Source organism: Gymnoscopelus braueri, assembly GCF_963280865.1.
Source record: "Gymnoscopelus braueri genome assembly, chromosome: 9".
NCBI lineage: Eukaryota > Metazoa > Chordata > Actinopteri > Myctophiformes > Myctophidae > Gymnoscopelus > Gymnoscopelus braueri.
Window position 1 is genome coordinate 19,538,855 of NC_137610.1, and position 25,713 is coordinate 19,564,567.

Sequence of the window (25,713 nt, forward strand, 5' to 3'; positions counted from 1 at the left end):
ACTGTTGAGCCCACGCCCAGCTCTATCAACCATAGAACCGCCCCAGCTACCACCACCACCGTCAGTGGTGTAAAGTAACTAAGTACATTTACTCAAGAACTGTACTTACGTGCAATTTTGAGGTATTTTTTACTTGACTAACTGGAGTATTTCCAATTTGCAGTACTTTTACTTCTACTCCACTACATCTCAGAGGCAAATATTGTAGGCTACTTTTACTCCACTACAATTATTTGAAAACTTTAGTTACTAGTTACTTTGTAGATTTTGATTACAAAACATAAATTAACCACATCAGCCCACATTGAGGCCATTTGAAAATGGCAGATCTACAAGCTCACAATGCGACGCGATGCAACGCATTGTGAGCTTGTAGATCTGCTATTTCAAAAGATTTTTTGTCATTTTATACATTTGAAAACGTGAGAAATGGCCGGGACTGCTTAATGAGTACTTTTACTTTTGTACCAATACTTTTGAACTTTTACTCAAGTATTTTTTTTATTCCAGGACTTTTACTTGTTATAGAGTATTTCTACATTGCATTATTGATACTTTTACTTAATTTTTTTTAAAGTACTTTTTCCACCAGACCGCCACTGCTTCTTCTTGGCTTTTGGAAGGCAGAGCTTTTTGCCAATGTAGGTATCCCAATACTACATATCCCAGGGAGCATAGCGGCTCCCCGCACCGTATCCAGGAAGTCCTCTGCCGTCGTCAAGCAAACTTTTGCCTCTGTTTTGCTCCTATGGTTTGTTTTTCTAAGTGCATTTCGACCGGACATGTAGGCTATTGCTCAGGATTTTAGACCACAATTTGCTGGACCGAGTCAAATATTGTGACGGTAAGGAAAATTATATTTTAAGATTATTGTTAAAAGTAGCCAAATTCGGCTTAATGATCACATAACTTTCATTTATAATTTTTTTTATATTAAAGGTAGGGTAAGTGATTTGCAATTATTCAAATAATTGCAAAATGGGTCTATGTTCTGATAGTGCTCGTTACTATAGAGTGTCCTGTCCATATAAGGACTAGGAGTCTCCAATATCTCTCCAGCTCTTTATTAAACAGAAAATGCATTTTCAGTGCTCTCTCCTGATTGGCTTAAAATGTGTCACCTACCTGAAAATGTACTATATTCTGTTTACTAAAGAGCTGGAGAGACCCATGTGACCGAACAAACGCTCTGTAGCAATGATTACTATCAGAATATAGTACTTTAACCTTTTTAACAAAAAAGAAAGAAAAATACCAAAAAATATCACTTACCCTACCTTTAATACAGCAGTCACAACTTTTAAACTGATTTAAACTGACTACTGTGGTGGTGAAATAACTAGAAGTGAATAGAATTAGCTAGCTAATATATGTGGCTAGCTAGCCACATATTTTTACTATATTTTAAACCTGAGTTTGTGGTCAAAGATATCATAAACCTAAATGATGAAATACATATAAATATAAAATAATTATCTATAAATGGTGCCCACTCAGGTGCCCACTCTTCTGGGGTTCCCTTTTTTCTTAGTACATTGCTAAACAGCCAAGAGAACTAGTTGCTATAAAAAATACTTTGTCATCCATTTCAGGTACCTGTGAGACATGAGGGGCTCTCATGAGTCCATGCCTCAAGCACGACCTGGCACAGCTCGTGTGATGGTGACTGAGTTAAGTGGATCAGGCCAGATGAATCCTTCACCTGCTGGATATGAGGACTCATATGAGGAAACAACAGTGGAGCTGTACTTGTCTCCAGCAAAGCTGGTGAGGATTTGGAGATAGCTAGACATGCAATCAGTGTTCACCCAGTCCCCAGCCTACAATAGCCTATCAGTTGTTCTCAACCTTTTCAGGCCGCAACCCCCCAAAATAATCATATTTGAACTGGAACAAACCCCCCCCCCCACCTTGACAAGCACTTGGAATTGTAGGAGTTGAGAGTTGAGGCATTACATTTTGTTTGACTCGGTTCCACAGATAAATATTATGAAAATAGTCGATCTACAAGCTCACAACACCTCGCACAAAGCTTGCTGAGTGGTGATTGGTGAAGTAGTGTGAAACGACTGTTTGTGTTGCACTAAATTTTTTTTAGAGCTATTGCCACATTACTGTTTCGATATTCCACAAAGTAGTTACCTCATCCATGGCCAAACTTCTTTATGAAAATAAAGGGAGGGTACTGTACTGTAGGTTGTCAAGCCAACTACCCTTTTCTACCCTAATAGTCATAAAACAATCTCACTGTCTGGAATCTCGATTGTATAGGATTTCCTGTGAGATGGGTGTCAGACAGCCAGGGAAAAGGAGAAACAGCAAGTTGAACAGAGTGAGATCTTGTCATTAAGATGTGTGATTAGCCTTTGGTGTGTGCACCATTATTCTGAGCCAAAAGGCATGCTGTACAAAACACTCCCCTCAATAATCATCTGTTGTGTTAAATTTGGGCAGGTGGCCAGGCAGTACAGTACACGATGTGTCAGTTTTTCAGGTGAACTACGTTACATTTTGGAATAGAAAAGTAGTTGTGCAAACTGGGTGTTGTTTTAAGGTAGAGAGAGACAGACAAATCTTTTTACCTGAACTCAATATTAAGCACTGAGATCTTGCATTAAAAAATAGGACATAGGACAAAAAAATCTTTGAAATCACCAAACCTGCCTACCGATGATGTCAGTGGTAGTAGACAGGTTTATAAACTATCCACAGCCCTCCTCTAAGGCACAGAGCAAGTAGACAGATAAATGTTGCTCTCTTATAATGAGTATTAGTGAGGACCTATTATATGAAGATAGCATAGGTTGAAAATAGGTGAAGTGGTCCATACGTAAGGCAGAAGACAATATGCCAAACTCCCATGACTAACAATCTAAGATCATTTTGATTCATTGTGTATAGAGCTCTTTTTTGTCCTTCCCAGAAATCCTTCTGTGGAACTCAGGACCTTTCCCAGGTGACCTCATTAGAGATCAGTGTGGACACTCGGGAAAAGACGTTGGATAACTTTGGTAAGGACCCAACAGAAAGTCACAATTCAAGGCTTCCAGAAATGGAAACTATGATGTATGATGTAATGTTGGAGAATCACCTGTAAGCTGATGCACATTTCAACAGAGCTGCATTGTTTATGTTGTTAAAGCTTGTTTTTGTTTTCAACTAATGTGAACCCATGTCATTACGCTTTGGTAGGTGAAATGTTGTTGAGATGGTGATAGATGCCGATGTTTGATGAATAGCCATGCAGAAACTCAGAACTAGATATGAGGCTATAGATGAATTAATGAATTAATTACAATGAATTAATGTGACAGACACACACACACACACACACACACACACACACACACACACACACACACACACACACACACACACACACACTCACACTAGGTTCATGCCCCCACCCAACTTAACTCCGCTCAAATGTATTTGTATCACCCACAATCACTTAGTTAGTGGGCTTTACAGGCCCACATATAACAAAGGAAACAAACAACACCCCCTGTCCTTAGACTCACAACTGTTCAAGGAAAAACTCCAAGAAAAAGGCCATGACAGGAAATTACAAGAAAGAAACATCGGGAACGTTTCAAGTGGGCAATATCCAAATGCAAAACAAACAAAAGAACAAAACAATTAAATGTCCGTGCTGTACCATGACAGATGTTGCTATTGCACACCACTTCATATCCTGCATCCCCGCTTGCTGAGTGAGTTGATAATCGCAGGGAACCTGTCCATTATGCCTAACTTCGTCCCAGGAAAATCCTAGATTGCGTAAAGTGTGGGCATGATGGAAGGTTGTCTGTACAGGAGTGACTCACGCCACCAGCAGTCTGAATGGAGTTTAAAATGTTGGTGAGGCGCGGCTGGAAGTGAGCCAAGCAGTTTAAGGCCCAATTGAATCAAGTCATCACCCCACTGTGACGTGAGAGAAGGAAATGTTTTCTTTTATCTCATCATCTCGCAGGTGTCTACTTGCCTGAGCTAGTGGAACTCAAACTGAACAACAGTGTGATCACGTCAATAAGGTAAGTGGAAAGTCACACCCCCTAACAGTCATTGTCTTGTTCATTTTCAGTGTTGTGTTTCCTCTAATAGCGTCGCGCTCCCTTTCAGTTTGCCGTTCCCATAGTAGTTTGAAGGAGTAACACAAAAACCAAGCTGAGTGTAATGGTCAGAAAAACATTTATTATATTATATATTATATTATATTATATAGGTATAAATAATTGATACCACTTAAAAGAGTCCAGTTAAAGAACATGGAGCCAGATGACCCAGTTTGTATTCACAATCTGCTACAAGAAGTCAAACTACCTTAAGAGAGCTTTAATTAGAACCAGAGCAGAGATGTCCCTGTGGGTATACCTGTCACTCTCCACATCAGCCCTGCCTTTTAGTGGAAGGCTTGGAATCTATTTAAATGCTTTGGCTTTGAAGGCATGCTTCTTAAAGGCTCATGGGTCTTTGTGTCTGATCTAAGAGTGCAGTGTGGTTACAGTGCAGGTGTTGGGCTCTGCTCTGCTTCCACCCAAGCTAACGGTAGTCCAGGAGGGACTTGTAACAGTCAGGATGCTTCTGTAGGGGACAAGCATGCAGCAGCTTGTAAATCAGAGAGGACGACGTGCATCAACGAATCCGGTATGCTTCATTGTCCTGGATGAATCTATAGTTGCATCTTGCATATGCATTCACCTGCCACTCACACATAGGATACAAAGCCGATTATGTGTGTATTTTGGCTAGTTCTAAGAAAAGTAAACCAATATGCACCATTCTCTCTTGGATTGTCCTATCAGTTTTGCAGCCACAGCTGTGTCATTGATATCGGATGGAAGGAATGCAATAAACATCCAGGAGGACAGAACGAGACACACACACACACACACACACACACACACACACACACACACACACACACACACACACACACACACACACACACACACACACACACACACACACACACACACACACACACACACACACACACACACACACACACACACACACACACACACACACAGTCTAGTGCTCCTTGTGTCAGCACAGGTGGAGACAGCATACAGAGAGAGAGTGCAGGAAGATAGGGAGCTGAATCCACCCATGAGAGGACCAGCGAAGAGCTGACCGGATGTGCACAGCCTCTGATAGCATTTCCTGCTCTGGGCTGTGGGACTGTAGCTGACAGAGCATTGTGGAGTTCTAGATACAGTGACTGACATTCTGTTGGACGTTGGAGAGCAGGGGTTATGCAGGGGAGAGGCCCGTTTAGAGGGGGAGAGAAATTAGTCCCTTGCCATAATAGTTGAGGGACTAAATAGCCTTCTCATCATACGCAATGTTGTTCTTTATTCTTCTCAGGGACCTGGGAACCACCCTTTCCCACCTGCAGATACTGTGGATGTCTAGGTGCTGCCTGCGAGACCTAGAAGGCCTCATCTGTTTTTCCTCTGTCGAGGTAGAGTTGAAAGGTTGTAAATGTCTCAGTGTAGTATCAATGTTGACAGCCCTCCATTTTTATAGTCGCTCTCTCTTTGTATCCCCTAAAAAGCACTTGCCTGCCTCCCTATTTGACTATATCCTTTTCTGTCTCTCCTTGCTGTCTGTCTTGTCTTATCTGCATTTCTCCCTGTCCGTCTCTTTACTTGTCTGTCTTCTCTTACTTTAATGTTGAGTACATAACGTAATAGCTAAGATTACATTTGACAGCTGCATGGAGTGGGAATTCCTGTAAGTGAAACTCAATGTTGAATGTGATGCAATTTTGAGGCGTCCGGGTGGCACAAGGATACAGGGTACCTGTTCAGCAGGGAGTGGAACCTGGAATAATAGCGTGTTCCTCCGCATGCGTTACACCGTCCCGTTGAAACTCCTTTGGAAATGGCTGATGACTCCATGTGTATCAGAGGGGACGTGGTTGTGTACACCCTCCCCAAGACCAACATGTATAGGGTTGGCAGTGACAGTGACAATACACATGACAAGGGGGATTGCAATGACAAAAGAATTGGGGGAAAAAACTAAAAACAACAACAAACAAAAAGAAAGTGGTGCCATTTTTATCATGATGACCAATCCGCATGATGGAAGCAATTAGGAAACTAAGGACCAGGTTGACAAAACAGGTTGATAAAACAGATTTAAGCGTAAGTCAGTCCAGGGAGCCCCGATGGCTCAACCATGCGTTAACAACAAGACTGCAATGTCCTCAGTTTGGGACTTGTGTGTGTGTTGCATGCCATTCCACTTCTATGCCCGCACTTTCCTTATCTTCACTGTCGTCCAATGGCAACAGAGGCCATCTTAACCTGGCTGTATCTCGTTGTGTCAGGAGCTGTACGTGGCCTACAACAGCGTGTCGGACCTGAGTCCAGTCAGCGCGCTAGAGAACCTGCTGGTGTTGGATCTGGAGGGTAATGACGTGAACGACCTGGTCCAAGTTCAGTACCTGGGACTGTGCAGTCGACTGAATACACTCACCCTGCGGGGCAACCCTGTGTGTCTCTGCCCACACCCCGCTGCCATCGAGGTAGGATTATGTTTCACTGTTAACTTGTATAAAGCTATCAATAGGAGATGTCTAATAAACAAGGAACACAGCAGAATCCCTGGTGAAAAGGTTTGGGCTGTGGCAGATGTTACAGTGTTGCAAACCTGTGGTTGTGGGTTGTTGTTCTTGTTGATATTGTGACGTGGGCGTGAAATTACTTTGAAATATCTTTGTATGATGCCATGCTTCCTACCTCCCTCAAGGGTTTTGCACATACAGTAATGTTAGAATGCAAATGCCATTTCTGGAGACATGAAAAGTGTTTGTGTGATCTTATTACTTGGTAAAGGGGTCTTTAACCCACAGCCAGCTGGTGTGGCAATTGATTGATATACACTCATTTGATGTTAATGTGCTGTACACAAGATTGCTCATGATTATAGAATTTAGTTGGAGATATTGGGAATGGGAAGGCTAGCTCTCTACTTCCTATCATTCTAGACTCAGTATACTGTGGGTTTTTGGGCCAGTGTGAATGTGTTTATTTACACCCAGCAGCAGAGCATTAATTAGGAAACTAGGGCAATGAGGGGAGAGGCTGATCTGAATATGCATTAGGCAAGCTCTTTGTAGTGACTGAAGGGTCCTTGGATTTGCTTTCTTGCCAAACTATCATTCCTCTCTCTCTCTCTCTATCTCTCTCTCTCTCTCTCTCTCTCTCTCTCTCTCTCTCTCTCTCTCTCTCTCTCTCTCACACACACACAAACATCCACTTTACTTCCTCATCCACCCCTATTTTCTCCTTCGTTTCCTCTTCTAAGTCTTTGCTCTTTCTCTCATTCACTCCATCTGTGTGGTGTGGTGTTGAGTGGGAGTGCCCTGCTCTAATTTGATCTCTCTGTAACACAGTGCTTTTACTGGGCTCACTCTGCTCTCGCTCTGTCCTGATAAAAGACCAGACCTCATTGCAAACTATGTCATATGGACAATATTACTGTAGTTCTCTGTTATCAACCCACATTTCTTGTCTCAATATTTTTGAAATAATGAAGTTCCACATAGTTGTTTTATGAAGCCATTGCCGCTCCAGAGGGCATGAATAGGATAAGATAAGATAAACCTTATTGATCTCCGTGGGGAAATTCAGGTGTGGTAGCAGCAACAACATAAGGATAGGTGCAGTAAGAGTAGAGACATGTAAGAGTAGAGATATAAGACTTGAGTCTAACACTAGACATCTGCACGAGGTCTCAATGAGTTAACATACGTTGTAGGCTATATTCGACCAATAAATGGAAGTATAAATGTTCAGTATCACCAGTGAATAACCACACAGTGGCAGTGGCACACCTCAGCCTACCTGAGGAGTCAGTCACACATAATGTTAGAATGTAGACTATTCACCACATCTAGCTAACCAGAAATTAGCCAGCTTAAATCCATTCCTGCAGTGACTCATCATATTATTAACAATGTTGCAGTGCTATTTTTGTGGGGTAGCACACCCCAGTTTCTTCTTTCATAACCATTAAGGAAATTTGCTTTCAAAGCTGCCCGAGATTCCTGGTTTAGAATCTAGGGCTAGTACACGTTATTATTCCCACAGGGAAAATGTGAGAGTGCCTACCAATATACTGTACAAGTCCATTTTATGTCCTGCAGGTGGAACGATGACCCTCCGCAGACAACCACAAGGATCATTTCATTTTTCTTTTTCAAATAAGCAACTGAATTAAAAACCCAAATCCTATTTTTAGAAGTGAGGAAGCGCCGCTCCCTTGCTCTCTTTGCCTCAGGGCCAGGGGCATGGATGTGGGTATTCAACCAGTGTTGGCCACATGAGCGCACACACACACACACACACACACACACACACACACACACACACACACACACACACACACACACACACACACACACACACACACACACACACACACACACACACACACACACACACACACACACACACTGGTGGAAGAAGTACTCACATTCTGTACTTAATTAAAAGTATTAATACCACAATGTAGAAATACTTACTACACAAGTAAAAGTCCGGTAAAAGTCCGGTATTCAAAATGCACTTCAGTAAATGTACAAAAGTATTGGCGTGGCGTTGTGCGCTTGTAGATCGGCTAGTATCAAATAGCCAAAGTAATGTATGTTTTGTAATAATAATCAAAATCTATAAAGTAACTAGTACCTAAAGTTTTCAAATAATTGTAGTGGAGTAAATTAAGTACAGTATTTGCCTCTGAGGTGTAGTGGAGTAGAAGTAAAAGTAATGAAAATTGGAAATACTCAAATACAGTAAAGTAAAAATACCTCAACATTTTACTTAAGTACAGTACTTAAGTACAGGACTTAAGTACAGGGTAAATGTACTTACTTACTTTCCACCACTGCACACACACACAGGAAAATTTGAATATCAAGATCTACTTTGAAAATAGCTGATCTACAAGCTCACAACACACACACACAGAGCCGTGCGGGAGAAATGCGGGGCCCTGTGCGAACTCGCGTGCGCGTGCGCGCCCCCGTCCCCGCGCGGGGACGGATTTTTTGGCGGTTTTTGGCGGATATTTCCGAGTTTTTGGTGGTTATTTGCGGTTATTTCTTTTTATAACTCTTAATAAATGTGATTCTGTTCATTAAAAAAAAAAATTGCGGGGCTCCCCCCAAGCGCGGGGCCCTGTGCGGCCGCACCGTTCGCACTACCCTTGGCACGGCCCTGCACACACACGTCTTGTAAAAATATGAAAACTTTGAAACATTTAACTCAACATAAATCTTGTATGGGGGTCCTGGCACAAAATATTTCCAGATGGGAGTTTGACAACCTCTGATTTACCTTAGGAAGCAATCCCAAATAAGCAACAAGCCCAAAAGTCCATCTGAGGGGAGACACATCGGACCTGGGGCATCAGTTTAAGTTGAGAAGTTACAATTATGAAAAGTCACTGTCATGACTGCTCCTGCAGATCAGAAACCCACTGCTCATTAGTTTAGTTTGGTGTAGTTTATTTGAAAACTAGTAATTATGACCATTTGAGGATGAGACACAAAGTCCAGGACTTACAGTATTTTCATTGAGGTCCTACAAAAAATAAATAATGAAATAAACATGTCAGATCACAGATCACAGTCATGTACAATAAATAATTTTAAATTAAAACATTTTCATGACGTGAACAATACACTTAACATAAAAAGAACAAACAGCCCTTTCTAGCCTGAATTAAATTAAAAGAACCTACCTGAATGACACTGGAACCTTTTCCAGTAACCAGGACTTTGTTAGGTGCTTAGAAGTCATTACAATATGTTGGCACATTATATGGACATTTAACCACTGAAGCACTTAATCACTAAAGGATTTCAGAATTATTAAAAGAATAGCCAATCTACAAGCTCATAATGCATCGTAGCGTGATACATTGTGAGATATTCTATTTTAGAACAATTTCTGAAATTGTAATAATTCTTCAAAACTAGGATGCCAGGGTTAAAGTGGTTAATATTGTACTGCCCTCAGATAACAAATAAACAACTCAGGGTTCAATTATGGTGTGGCAAAAATAAATAATCTGGAGGGAGATTGGCTACCCTAGTGTCTTCTATAATATGTAATTCTGTCTCTACCCTTTGGATACATGAGCATATCTTAAAAATCTAATCATGGATTTCAGGATCCACATGGAAACGGCGTGGCTCCAATGTCAATGTGGATCTGGGACTTTACAGTATGTGGCTATTCTGTGACATCAAATCGTCTATGACGTATCTAAGAAGTATGACTTTGATTTGGGCAAGGTTTTAGCCGGATCCGAGCCGCATTGACTACCATTACGTCAAATATTTCAAAACATAATTATGTGAAAAAGAATTCTCCGAGGTACCAAATCCATGGAGGTATTTCTTGTGTACGCGAATGGCAGCATACACAATAAATAATTATGACACACGTAGACACACAGACTAGCTCTCTAGCCACCTGCAGAACCACGCTGAAAAATCAAGAAACAACTAGTTACATCTACATGGTCAGTGGAGTACAAATCTCTGCCAGGAGGCACACCCCCAGTAACAATGAAACTGTCTGATGCATGTCAAACTGCATGTATATCCCTCTCCTCTCTGTCTGTCCCATGAACGTGCACACAGGCATGTATGTTACATAGTCAGTGTAACATTTGATGTGACGTGTGGTCAATTAGTTATCTGTCTGTAAATTCACAGAATATGTGTCAAGCCGGCTTATGCCTGGAGCAAAAGTAGTGTTGTAATTGACTAGTAATAGATCCCATGCACCGGAGGACAGCTCGCGCCCAATTGGCTAGTTGCACGCCATAGCCTTGCAGACATGTTTCCCATAGCCTGGAGGGACAGTGGGTTAAGAATTCACAAAAATGAAAAACATTCAGGGATTTGGTTCCTTGGCCTGCTGGCAGCATGCACAAGTGTTCAGTGTGGTACACACACACAGGTGGAGCCCCCCTCCCCCCCACACAAAGTTCACCTTCTGCAGTCATCTTCCTCCCTTTCTTCTGTTCCATTGCCTCATGATCTTGTTCTCTGCTGTTGTCGTCTATTTATTCATTTTGTGGGCTTGTTCTTTCTGTGGCTGTTGGTAGTCATGGCTTCCAGTTCCCAGATGATATCGTGTGGGAGTCCAGCCTGCTCCAGATCGTACTGAATAACTGCTAGCTTGCATAACATCTTCAGACTAGGACTTAAGTCTAAGATGTACAGGTGATTGGGTATGTTCCATCCTCCTACGAGGATGATAAAATCTTGCACCATGCAACAGCACATCATTGCCATCGATCCACGTGGGCATTTCCCCTTGGGCTCGACCTTCTTCCAGGAGAAGGTCTCTGGGTTGAATTTCCAAAAATCATTGAAGCTCTCGTTCAAGTTGTCGCCACCAGATATGTACAGCTCTCCATTGTATGCAAATGATGAATGACCTGAGCGTTGTTCTGGAAGGAGCTGTGCAGAAGGCATATCCAGCCAGTAGTTGGTCTCTGTGTCAAACACTCTGAGGTTGTTGTTCCCTTGTCCATCCACTATGCCGCCAAATACAAACATCTTTGTCCCGATGATGGAGACAGAGTGACATTTAGATTCTGATGCCGGAATGCCTCTGGGTGTAATTAAAGACCAGACCATTATGGCCGTGTCCAGCTTGTGGATATCACTGGAGCTGTAGTCAGTCTGAAGGTTTTGTCCCCCGTAGATGTACATGACCGTCCCCAAGATACAGGATGAGTGGTGGCACCTTGCCCTTGGAACAGTCCCAGAAACATTGGGCTTAAACCATCTGTGGGTGTTGACAGCGAATGCATAAAGCACGTTGCAATATTCCACGGTGCACCCTCCCCAGATGTAGATGACATCTTCTATCAACCCAGCTGTGTGGCCGCAGCGCATGGAGGGAACCTCAAGGGGATGTTCTCCTCCAGCTGTCACCAGGGGCAACCTCTTCCAGCACAAAAACACTGTGTTGAAGACATGCACATCAATCTGGCCCATGTTGTAGATGTAGGTCAACCTGCCACTGTACCCTCCAAATGAGTACACCTTGTGCCCCACTGCCACAGCAGCATGGAAGACTCTCTTTGGTCCTTTCAGATGAACCACCCAGCGCAACATTTCACACACCAGTACCAAAGTGGATTTACAATAGATCTCCTGAGTGAAGACTGTGTAAAAGAATGGTACCCTCCAAAGAAATACACCTTGTGCGTCACTGCCACAGCAGCATGGAAGACTTGTCTTTGGTCATATTATGCAGGCTACCATTTATAATTGTAGAGAGGCACACATGTCACGCAAAGCTTGGCCAATCTGCGAAGCTGATGTGTTGAGTTGGCCATTCGGGAAGGCCGATGCCCTAATATAGCATTTAGCAAGCTAAGTGTAGAAGGTTCTGATGCTTTCCTTTCCATTGAGACTTCATTGTCATGAACTGACTTTCATAACCTAATTTCAGTGTGCATGTGCTTGATACTTAATTGTGTTGTTAGACAGGAGTTGCCTGTGTGAGTTGCCTGTGGCCCGTAACCTGTGTGATGTTTGATTCTGACCTATCCTTCAATGATCAAGTAACGAGTTATATATTTTTTACTTATCTTGGCTGCTCTCCACAGGTTGCAATTGAGCTTCAGAAGTGATTTTAGAATTTTACTGATAACTTTTAAAGCCCTGCAAGGATATGCTGGTCCCTTATATGCCTGTGTGTGTGGCCTTAGATAAAATGGGATCTATGCGACCTGTTATAGCACCAGCATGTGGTCGTTTTGAAACATTTGGGGTGGAGGTTCTTGAAAAAATATTGATTGTATTGTAAGAGTTATAGGCCAAAAGTGGCCTGCCACCATGAGGCCAATTTAAAAAATCCTGCCGATCGGTCCAGCAGTGTCCTAACTGTGAATAGACGGACAGGGGCGAAAACATAATCTCCGTCTCCCAGCTTTTTGACCTGGTCGAGATAAAAAACACTTTTCCATGATACTATCAGAGAGGGTTGCTTGTAAATCCTTTGATGCAATCTTGGAAATCAATTTGATCACGCAGAAATGTCAAGTATTATTGCCTCTTGCTGGACTTTAAAAAAGGTCAATGAGGCCGCTCGTTGAACAGAATCAGCTGTGACTAGTCCGTTTCCTTTCTCCCCAAAAGCCAGTGAATAGGGTGGAAGAAATGTGAGAAAATCAGTGAGTACTTTTACTAAGTAAAACTTTGAATACAGGACTTTTACTCATAACAGGGTATTTCTACATTGTGGTAATGCTACTTTTATAAAGTGAAAAACCTGAAGCACCACTGCTTAGAGGTAGGAGGCATTTTTGCTGTGAATAGAATGAATCACATGAATTGATGGCGGTATGGTCTTTCTAAATTGACATTGTGGATAGCCGCCCTTGACACATTCGTTTAGCTCCTCTGTCCCACCTGCAGATAGCTGGCACGGTGCCGGCTTTGATTGAGCGTAATGGTCCCCTGGGGATGTTGTCATTCTGCAGCCTACTCCTGTATCTTTTGAAATGAGTCAGTATGATGACTTTAGTCACGCTGTCATACCTTGTCACCTTCAACAGGACACACAGATCCTGTTCCCTTTTCACCCATGAGACAAACAAGGAAACAGGATATGGGTGTCACTATAACATTTTCATAATAGTCTAGAGAATATTTAGATAATAGTATAGCATTAATATATCCTGTAATATTGTCTTATAATTACCTTGATATTAACTAGATAATACGAAGAAACTTTAAACTGGACATCTGTATATATTACAGCAGTCACAATTTCCATCTTTTGGCCTCCATTTTGGCTTACTCCATTTCTCCATCTGTCCAATCCCTCCTCCCCCCTCTTCCTCCTTCCCTTGATCTCTCTCCTCTCCCTCTGTTTTTCCCTATACCATTCTCTCTCTCAATCTCCTCCATTCCTTCCTTCCGCTCCTCTTTGTCTTCCCTTTCTCCCCTCGTCTCACTCCACCCCTCCCAGACAGAGGAGTACAGCTATCGGGCAGCGGTGAGGGAGCTCGTCCCTCAGCTGCGTTACCTAGACGATGTGCAGGCGGAGGAGGAGGGGCCTGGCTGCAGCAGCACCATGGGAGAAGAGTGGGCCATGCTCCGAGACGCCATCAGAGACTCCACCCAGGCCATTACTGAAGATGGTGTGTGTGTGTGTGTGTGTGTGTGTGTGTGTGTGTGTGTGTGTGTGCGTGCGCGTGTGTGCGTGTGTGCGTGCGTGCGTGCGTGCGTGCGCACAAGTGTTTTTCTTTATGAGATCAAAGACTGGACCTGAAACAGTCATATTTAATTTCGGATCTCTAAACCTTGTTCATAATAAAGCGATCCCATCCCACTCTGTTCTTTCGGCAGAGCTGACAGCAGCCAGTACCTGTCCTCCCAACAAGAGGCCCAGTTCCAGCCTGTCCTCAGCGGGCTCCAGACCCTCCACAGGGTCCAGGCCGCCATCCATGGATGGCTCCAGACCTGTGTCAGTTGCTGGGTCCAGAGTGCTCTCTCCTCCTGGATCCAGACCTGGCTCTGCAGACTCAGACACAGCTGCAGTGTATTCCAATACCAGTGTCCTCACACATGGTGAGACTTTTAGCCTACCCTACACTACACTGCTGTCACTTCATTTGCTACATGCAACAGTAACATTTCTGCTTCCTAAGTTCATCAATGTTACCTATATGATGCAATAGTATATGAATACAACGAATACTGGGCAATAATATATAATAATGTTTTAATAATGTTATCATACCCTCCACAGCAATCGTTTCATCCTTTTTATGAGCGAGTTCCTTCAGCAGTGAAGTTGCTCGCGGTGACAGTTAAGCATCCTGTAGCTTAGCTCGCACTGGCTTTGTTTTGATACTGATAAATCTAAATTCAATTAATAGGCTTGGATGCCTATGTCCACTACTTTGAATACCAATCCTGGTACCATACCAAAATCTTAGCATGTTCTACAATGCTGTTATTTTTTAAAGTTCTGTTTGTTTCCACCCAGTTTGAGAACATTCACTGAATTTAGATGTCATGTCACCAGATGTATTAGTAGGCGAACATCTCTGATCCTCTGGCTACGCAAGACTAGCACTGCCATTGATTAGTCATCTGCCATATTTTCTCTAGAGCTGTGATGCTAAATGTGCGCTGATTGGCCATCTGCTTTTGGGCTGATACAGCAGCTAACCAATGAAGCTCATCACCCTCTCTGACCTTTTATCACCCTCCCTACCCCCAGGGCAAATAAAGGTTGTGATATACAGTGTATACTGTATAGTAAATAGACTAACCTACATGCTGTGAGAAAGCCTACCCGTATAGAACACACAACAGTGCCTCCTAGAGGACTTTGCGACAGTGGTTTCTTGTGCTCAAGTCCTTTCTCTGTTGTTTTTTGAAGGGGTTGGAAAGATCCTGTTCTGTGGTAACCCTGTCCAGGCTCTGCGAGCAAGGAGAGAGCAACTGAGGGTACGTGACACGCTTGTGTTAGAATACACAACAACATCCCCACCAAGTTTTCCTCGAAGGATCCGAATCCGCAATCTGTCGTCAGTTAATCGTTTTCAATCTGTCACTTCCGCACGTTCCAGCCCCTGAAGTGCAGCATTTAGTTTAACATGAAAGGGACATGGAACTGGAGTGAATGGGAGTATTTATGGGCCGTGACAGGTCATTATGGCCGGCTGGCACAGTGTGCACGTCCCCTCTAACGTCATGTCAGAATAAACAGAAGGAGGTAATTATCGATGGGAATGGGGGGGGGGTGGAGGTGCAGCGGTGACAGATGGCGCTCTCAGTCGTGACACCATGCTGCAGTATCTGTCATACTGGCATAAGCACACAGCTGCTGTCATTCTCTCACTCTCTCTTATCTTGATTCATCTGCCCTTGTCCTTTCCTTTCCTTCTCGCTTCTCTCTCTTTCCACTAGAGCACAACAGTTAATCGGACTAATCAATTGAATTGATCATAAAGAATCATCCTTTTTTTTTGTTGAATCGATTTGGGGATTTGAGACCTGAGGCGACTCTTAAAAATGTTTTCTAAATCTTAACAGTTTTTTGAAAAAAATCAACAATTTTTTTAAAACGATTTTTCAAAAATAGCAGATCTTGTATATCTGCTATTTTTCAATAGCCAAAGAAATCTAAAGTGACACAGATGATTTCCAGGTCTTAATGGGTTAGGTGGTCTTTACAAAATAATTACAAAATAAATTCAGTAGTGTAAATGGACTTTGAATCAAACATGTCAAACAAAATAGCGAGAATAGCCGATCTACAAGCTCACAACACGTCAATCGGCTATACTCACTATTTTTGCGTGACACTTTTGTATGACGAAGTATAAAATAGATCAAAATAGATTTGATCAATCGGAACTTTTTTGTGTTGATTCATGAATCTGAAAAAAAAAACTCTCTTCTCGATTATTCGATTAATCTCAAAAGTAATCTAATAATTTATTATTGCCCTCAGACACTCATGTTCCCTTCTCTCCGCTCTGTAGACGGCACCCACCACATCGACGTGCACCTCGAGTGACCTGCCTATCCACGTGCCAGAACACACGTATGATCTGGAGGAGCCCGACGTGGGGGAGCGCAGCAGTGTGTTCGCTGAACTCAGAGCCTGGAGGGAGCAGCACGCCAAGTACTGACCACTCACTGACCCCCATTCACCCGTTTAGCTACCGTGCCTACTTCCGGAGTCACAATAGACTTTCATCCTTCCAGAGAAGGATTGTGCCCCTTTCTTGTGCTTAGAACCCATCACAGATCGTACTCTGAGCCGTTGTTAGGCATCCGATAGAGCCCTTATAATTAACCACTTAAACCCTCTATACTTGTTCATCTAGACCAGAGTTGTTGGCTCTGTACATGGACCACTCTTTTCCTCTCTCGACACCGTAAGCTTTTGTTTTCTTTTGTTTGATTTCAACAAAATCTCTTTGCTGAAAATAGCTGAACTACACGCTCACAATACGTCATGCTGTGACACTTTGTGACTCGTTGTGAGCTTGTAGATCTGCTATTTCTGAGTCCCCCCCAGAATAGGGATGCTTCTGTCCCAGTCCCATACAGGATGCATTTTTCAGCTTTATGATTTGTTTTTAAACCATAAAACCCCCCTAAAATTATCATATTTGAACTGGGGACCCCCCACCCTGACAAGCACTTGGAATTGTAGGAGTTGAGGCATTACATTTTGTTTGACTCGGATCCACAGATAAATTGCGAGGCGTTGTGAGCTTGTAGATTTGCCTCTTTCTTATATTGTTACAATTTAGCCAATGTTTGACCAGTTTGTTGATGACTTTTGATGCAGTAAATGGTCTTTTTTCTTTCTTTTTTTCCTCCTTTTTTTTAAGTATTAAAAAGTTCTTAAAAGTCCTTAAATTGTCACTTCACTGTCATCTGGGGACCCCCCCACCAAAATCATGTGGGGACCCCCTGGGGGTCCTGACCCACAGGTTGAGAACCACTGCTCTAGGACAGTGAGGCTTCATCATCCCAGTTAAAGCTAGAGGGCGACAGTCTGTGTCAAGAGTGTTCCTGCTATAGCTGCCTTTAAGTCTCGCTTAAAAACCCATCTCTACTCAATACCCTTCAAGGCCACTTGGCTTTTATCGTTTTCTCAAACTTCTACCCATTACGTTAAATCTTTTACGGTGTGTGTGTGTGTGTGTGTGTGTGTGTGTGTGTGTGTGTGTGTGTGTGTGTGTGTGTGTGTGTGTGTGTGTGTGTGTGTGTGTGTGTGTGTGTGTGTGTGTGTGTGTGTGTGTGTGTGTGTGTGTGTGTGTGTGTGTGTGTGTGTGTGTGTGTCGCAATCTCGCACACCACTGCGCCAATCAGCACCAAATGTCTTGTGCACGCTGCCAGTAGGCCACGGAAGTACATCCACACATTTATTCACATTATGTTTTATATTTATTTTCAATCAAGTTAATGGTGATCTGATCGGGCTGAGACCTTGCCCAAATGTGGAGTCATACGTCATAGATCTTCATAGATGACTGATGTTATAGACTGGCCACATGAAGTCAGAGATCCACATGATGGGAGTCACCCCGTCGTTTAGTTGTTTGTATTTTCTTGCCCAGTATCCACACCCCACCCATCTTCTCCTATTTGTCTTTCTTTGCAATTTTGTAGCACAATGACAATACAATACCATAAAGAAACAATTTTTTTAAATATTTATTAAAGTTGTAAAGCACTTTGGACAGCTTCATGTGGTTTTAAATGTGTTTTGTTAATAAACTTTGAATTGACTTATAGCTGTCATTTCACTGGGGTAGATGATGAGGTGTGCATAAGACACAGCAGATGTACAGTTGAGATTTTTGACTGCAAGTGTGAGAGAGGGAAGTGAAACAACTCTTCACCTTGTTTGTTTCCTCTTTTATTATTTGTGTGTTTCAGACGCCTACTGGACATAAAAAGGGAAAGATTACCACAAATACTGACTATTAAGCATGGTGATGAAGAGGAGGAGGAATATGGCAACGAAGAGGAGGACCTCTGTGTGACGAAGAGTGATGTCAGTGATGAAGATGATGATGATAGGGAAGAGGTAGAGGAGAGGAAAGCCCGTGAAGCTGACTCTGCATCTCCTGATTCCTGTTTCCAGTCTATTTCCCCAGGTGAATAGTCGCTGAGAGCTCTTCCTCTCACTAAAAACTGAGAAACGACATATATTTGACGTTAACATGTCTGCAGCAATGTTGACATCTGAACCTTACTTAACCACTTAAACAATATACGTCATTGTCAAATAGCAAAAATAGCCAATTTACACTTTCACAATACATCGCACCACAATGCATTGTGAATTTGTAGATCAGCTATTTTCACCAAATGTACATCTATATTCGCCAAATGTTTGCCTATTTTGCAGAATCTTTGCCAATTATGACATGTCCAGAATAGGGATGCTAGGATTCACGTGGTTGAGAGTTATTATGGTGTCTAAAGTGAAGACGAGATGTCTCTGATAAGAGAATGCAGAAGCTCCACACAACCTTTCTAACTTTTCCACAGTTAATTGTAGTGTTATAACCAATCAATGGGCGATCTACAGTAATGTTGACATTTTGGTTTTCAGACCTGTCCCACAGAGAAGCGTTATCCCCTGAGTTAGCTCGACTCTCCCTGTCTCCAGACACCAGCCTGTCCCCTTCTCCTCCAACGAGTGCTGCAGGAACCACTGGAAGGAGGCCATCTGGGATAAGAACACGCAGACTCAAGCTCAGCCTGGGCAGTGGAATGTCCAAGGCCAGCCCGGGAGAGCAGCAAACCACACAAACCACCGTCTCCGGACTGGGATCTTCGAGGGTCAAAGAGGTGGTTATACTTAAAGTGCCTGTTTTTAGTTTGGTGTGGATAAATAAAACATATAGTAGCACTATATCATGCGCAAGTATCCTATTTTGATTTCTGAAGTTGCACTGTCAATACTAGCATCGATTGAGAGAGCATACTTCTGTGTATAAACTAATGCCCCTCTATGGTCCTTGACGACACAGATACCCCATCGGCCAACCACCCTGAAAGATGGAGGCCTCCGAGATCCATGGTATGGAGTTATAAAGTTTATCTGACCAAGTCGACACATTATCTTGCAGGCATATTAGATCTTGAACCTATTCATATTATATTTGTAGGGAACAACTACAGATACTTAGTATCTTGCAGGTTTTGCTGGTTGAATTCCTGTGGATTGATTTAATTTAGTTTCAGCTAATGTTGATTGATTAATTCTTATGTATTAACACATTATATTTTGAGATAGATGTGTAACTATGAATGTACTTAAACAAATGTACTTTCTTTCAGTACGGGGATGGGGATGTGTGTATCAGCGATGCAGTCTACGAGCCAACATCAACCCACCAGACCACTGGATAGACCATCTATTATGCGTCCTCATACAGCCAGGGCAGTGCTACAAAAACAGCCTCAGCATCACACCCTCCAGCCCAGCAGGGGGAGCTCACACCTGGACTGAAATCAGAACATGAATACCCTGGTGGGAGGAACGGGTAGGACATCTGGCTGAACATTGATCAATGTGACATGCTTTAGAGTGTGACTATTGCCTCAAAACTTCGCAAGAGGAGTGCTCTGCTTGGAGATCTGATGTAATTTCCTGGGATTTCCCGTGAGAACAGTCAGTTATGTTTCCTTCACTGTGAAAAAACACCATAGACAGATGTTAAGCAGGGTGAGGCCTCTGTTTCAGCAGAGCTGTCACTGAGATCCGATGAAGATCAGCTCCATTGAGACTGAATTGAACTAAAAATGAACAATTTTTGTACCATTTCTTTGGGTTATTATAATTACAGTTACATAAAATTTCCCGAAGAGTTAGACTTTTGTTTTTGTTTAGCTGTGTGATTATTGAAGGTGTGTAATTGATACCACACATGGGTCCCTCAGGGTTAAATTCTGCATTATTGTAACTTTTTGTAAACTCTACCTCAGAGGTATTTTACTGAATAATAATAATAATAATAATAATAATAATACAGCACAGTTACTGTGATCCACCTTCCTCAATAGTCAATAGTAAACAACAAGTATTAAATGTAAAACACAAGGGATATTTTGTGCAGTGACTAAATGTTTGTCCTTTTACCATGTCTACAGGGTTCTGAATGAATGTTGATTAGGGATGGACCGATAATGATAACCATTAATGAGTAGTACTCATTAATGAGTATTAATTAAACAAGACACTGATGACTGGAATTCACGATAGTTTCAGTAAGCTCAACAGCTTGGGACAGCTCACCAATGAAGTTTGGTGATTTCTGTCCATGTGAGAAGGGCCTAAACAGTAAAGATACACAATGTAACCTTTTTTGTAAATAAAATGTTCTTTTGACCAAACTTCTGTATAATACAGTATGTTAATACAATATAACTAACAACTGCAGTGGTTGTATTTGGTCTCCCAGCTATTATATTGAGACATTTAGATCCTGTGGTCTTGTAGGACCACTACCGGTTGACAAGTGGTACTGCCTGAAGGTCAAAATTAAATATCTCCCCTGAGCAAGCAGGCGTGCTCAAGCGAAATATGTCAGCATTTGCACAGGGTACCTGGGTTCGAATCCCCAGTAGGACATAAAAGTGCAGCTTTAATACAGTGGGAACACATTAACACAGCCTAAACATTAACACAGTGTGAATAACCTAACCTAAATGTGAACACATTTCTTTCATGAATAAAAAATTCTGGTTTCACAGAAACATTCAAACATCAGTATTGGTTTGATTGCAAAAAAACCCGAAACAAATGTTGTGTCTATCTCTGTGGAGATTGGACTATGATCAATGATATAGTTATGTGTAATACTGTCATCAAGTCACTAGAGGGCACTGTATGTAAAACATCCAATTTATAATCTATGCCTCCAACCCTATACAGTCTATGCTCCAACCTTCTTGAGTGAACACTCCCCTTCAGCTCACCACCTTGAAACTCGAGATTCATGTTCTGCATTCCTTTCTCTGTATGAGGCCAGATCAAGGGTGACCTTTAACATCATAAGTCACAGTATGTGTACTTAAAGTATGCAAGAGTTTCTCCTGGTACAATAGGCAACTATTTGTTTTGTGACATATCGACTAATATACTACTACAGTAGTACAAGTGCAAACATATTTAGAGTTGAGCAGAGTGTTTGGTGAGTTGAGTTAATGTGTCTCATTTATATATTGTGTGTGTGTGTGTGTGTGTGTGTGTGTGTGTGTGTGTGTGTGTGTGTGTGTGTGTGTGTGTGTGTGTGGGGGGGGGGTATGTATATGTATATGTATATGTATATGTATGTCTGTGAATGATGCTCTATGGAACACAGAGAAATACACAGAGACATATTGAGACTACAGTTTTGGTCGAGGCTTAAAGGTTGGGACGAGACACAGACCACATCTGATCCCTAATCTGTTCCAGAGGGCACAGGTATGAGAGTTGTAGCACTTTTGTTTTGTCACTCGGCTGTTCGCGTGGCATTCCAGGTGAACCGCCTCAACCACCATCCTGATAACTTGAACATGCCCAGTCTTGTGTTTGGATACCTGGAGTTGTCACAGACAGACAGAAAGACACACACACACACACACACACACACACACACACACACACACACACACACACACACACACACACACACACACACACACACACACACACACACACACACACACACACATGCATACACACACACATGCATACACACACACATGCACGCGTGCACAATCACCTTTCCATATCTGTCAGTTATGTCTCTCTGTTGATTCCGGCAACAGGATACAAATAAAAGCCACAGAATAACAGAGGACCGGTTGTCATCATAACCGCAAAGAACACTTAGGGTGTAGGGTTTAAGGATACACACAGCACACGGGTGGGTGTATGTTTCAACTTGCATGCTCGTGTGTCCACAGAAACCCAGAGCTTCAACCACAAGATGGCTATTATGTAACGATGAAGATGGTGTTTTTCTTCTCTTTTTTTTTTTGCTTGAATAAGCTAATGAGTGTCGGTCCATCTCTCGTCTTCAGCTCCACTGCTCTCCCGCACACACCTGTTCTCTGCCAATCGTCTGCTGCTCGGCAATCTTCTCACACCATACGGCTGGCTGATCTGTGGGATTGCTTGGAACTAGCTCCCTGTTGGGTGTTTTGTTTTGAACCAAATGCCTGCTATTACTGGTGCTGATACGTCTTCTCATCACACAGTTGAGCGAAAGGGGAATGAGAGAGGAGAAACATTTATGGTGGGAGAATGGCTGCACGTCTTCCTGTCCACTCTTGTTAGGGGAATATTCTCACAGCTGGTTGAGACTGAGAGGCACTTAATCTGGTTTGTGAGAAGCTCTGTTTCACTCCCCAGTTATTACTAAATTATGTGAGAAACCAGGTGGGTCTGGTATTTGCGGGTAAACACAGAATGTTTTGTTGTTTATGTACTGAAAACTCTGTGGGTTGGAACCTTTATTTGTGCTTTGATTAGTAGCCAATAAGTTTGCATATTGGGACAAGGTTTGAACTGTAATTACTGTATGTGTCAAGTCTAATGACGCGGTTATTCAATAAAACCTCTGTTTTTACATATTATTGAAGGGTTGAATAAATATGTGTGTTTTTATACGGCGTGGAACAGTTGAAGAGGAAACATTTTAGATAAGCAGAAGGCCTCCACAGTTATTTGAAGGAAGGGGTACAGTGATTAGAAGAGGCCTGGGATGGGGGTGTTGTAAACAGAAATCAACTTAAAAAGACAATTATTCCTACACCAAAATAACACCATCTTCTAATACTTCACAAATATGTTCCCAAGAGATAACTTATATATATATTTTAAACGTAGAGGGAGGATGATGTTACTACTGCGATTATTGTTATTACTATTGTTACTACGACTAACAAAATGTATCTTTCACAGACACAAGCACACATAACTGCAAAGACAAGCACATAGACACAGAAATGCAAGATAGCTAGCTGCTCTTAGACTAGTTACCTGACTGAAGTGAGGAAAACTGTGTCAACACATGCTGTGAATCACAGCAGCACAAATGTCTGTGTGTTGTGATTGGATGAGATTCATTATTGTGCCAGGTAGGATGCCGTTGCAGCTCCCGGCAGACTCCATCAAAGCTATCAGAGCCTGGAGGGTCATGCAATACGTTAGCAACAGCCTACATTCATATACTGTACATCCTGACTGTAGATGTGTGTGTGTGTGTGTGTGTGTGTGTGTGTGTGTGTGTGTGTGTGTGTGTGTGTGTGTGTGTGTGTGTGTGTGTGTGTGTGTGTGTGTGTGTGTGTGTGTGTGTGTGTGTGTGTGTGTGTGTGTGTGTGTGTGTGTGTGTGTGTGTGTGTGTGTGTGAGTGAGTGAAATTATTACAGGGAAACTCAATTCTTGTTTAGAGACATGCCAATATTCTCTGGCATGCATATATTTCGGGGGTTTTTTAAGTAACAAATCCCAACAGGCATTGTACCTGTGGAAATTAATGTCTACAGTATGAGTTCAGACAGGCCCAGGTGAAGGTATGGAAGGCATCCCGCTGGAAGGAAAATTCCAATCATCTTTGGTGGAATCTTTACAACCAAATTAAGACATCACGTCAAGGTATGTAGACAAGAACTATTGTTCGCAATTTTTATAGCTTTTTGAATTGAGCCAACCTTCCCTAACAACCCTAGGTATGACTAATTAAATGGCATGAAAAAATAATTCACCTGATGTTTCACAATTGTTTATGAATGTTAAGATTTATTATATTTTTACTGTGTGGTCCTTGGCAGATTGTATGAAAATGTCTTTATCAGTTTAGATAGAACATCTTGAAGTAACATAGCAACATCTGTGTATCTTCATTGATGGAGAAACAAAGAGTCTAAAAACCCCACTAGTGGCCCCTAGAAGCCATGCTGCTCCTTACACCAAACCAGTGTAAAATAGTTTGAACAGGTAAAGCAAACAGTAAATGCTTTAAAGTGTAATAAAATAAATTACCATAAATACAGAGTTAAATATTTCAAAAAGTATAAAACGTATATGTAAAAAATAAGTAATGGATGGAGGTACTTCTTTGACCTTCTGCACATGCAGTGTGCACAAGAAATTTGACACTGATCATTCCAGTGGTTTATGAGATTAGCTCTGGACAATCTCACACACACACACACACGCACGCACGCACGCACGCACGCACGCGTAAAAAAGTTACTAAGTGCCTTAGAACAGAAAACACTAAGTGAATATTTTGACCTATAATGGTGGTGATAGACTAGAGGAAAGACCATGAGGTCACCCGATTCAGCTAATCCTGCAATCTGCCTATTTGATTAGGAGATATTTTACAGGATGTGCAAACTTGACATTTTCACCTGAGGCTAGAGGAAACAGGGCTCCAGAATGTCATGCACCCAAATATCTGTCCAGTGCAACTAAAACATTACATTGGTCGCACCAGTGCACCTTACATACATGTATGTGTGTGGGTGGGTGCACCTAAATGATATGCTGGTGCACCTACAGTATATGAAAACGTTGCAGTGAAACCAACTAAAACTTTAGTATGGAGCCCTGGGAAAGTTCATGGGGTCACTTAAATGATTGAGGTTCATCAGGGAGAATTAATGAGCTGAGCAACCTTCATGTCAATCCACCTATTATATTTTGACATATCTTGTGTGCAAATGGATTGGCCTAAGGGTGGCGCTAGAGGAAAAGGCCATAGAGTCAGCAAAATCAGTAGGATTCACCCTCTGGGGAACATGCAGGTGCACAACACATTCTATGGCAATCCATGAACCAGCTAAGAAGTCTTTGTTGGGACCAAAGTTGGACAGACCAGACCCACCAATCACCATCTTTAGAGCCCCAACGCTTATTATCAGGCTTCGCTTACGCCTAAGGGAATCCCTTAGTCAAGGTTTTCTATTCCAGTTAAATTGACATATATACAATTTAGCATTTTCACTCTTTCAATGTCATATTACTAAAAACCAAATGTAGAAATGATCAAAGGAAATGCAAAGTGACTGGGTGCTTAAAATGTTTTCTGTTGGCTTATTAGTGTGGCAAGCACATATTTTATATTACAACATCCCTGCAACCCAGTATATTTGGTGAGGATGAAAGAAACATG

General features: G+C 42.2%; 2 protein-coding genes across 2 annotated transcripts in view; one reads left to right on the top strand and one right to left on the bottom strand.

Annotated features, from left to right (window-relative positions):
• Positions 1 to 13,770, bottom strand: part of LOC308091476 (GTPase HRas) — a 38,009-nt gene extending 24,239 nt beyond the window's left edge. The window contains exon 1 of the mRNA XM_080437113.1: positions 13,752 to 13,770. The gene's annotated coding sequence lies outside the window, so the exon portion shown is untranslated. The remainder of the gene's footprint in view (positions 1 to 13,751) is intronic.
• lrrc56 (leucine rich repeat containing 56) lies at positions 1,606 to 20,238 on the top strand (the record flags this gene model as incomplete). Its single annotated transcript, XM_080438061.1, has 13 exons — positions 1,606 to 1,767; positions 2,924 to 3,011; positions 3,974 to 4,034; positions 5,371 to 5,467; positions 6,341 to 6,538; positions 14,022 to 14,193; positions 14,402 to 14,623; positions 15,444 to 15,511; positions 16,552 to 16,694; positions 18,467 to 18,687; positions 19,149 to 19,387; positions 19,570 to 19,619; positions 19,880 to 20,238. 13 exons carry the CDS (start codon positions 1,606 to 1,608, stop codon positions 20,049 to 20,051), a joined length of 1,893 nt encoding a protein of 630 aa, XP_080294187.1. The 3' UTR covers positions 20,052 to 20,238.
• Between the last annotated feature and the right edge of the window lie 5,475 nt (positions 20,239 to 25,713).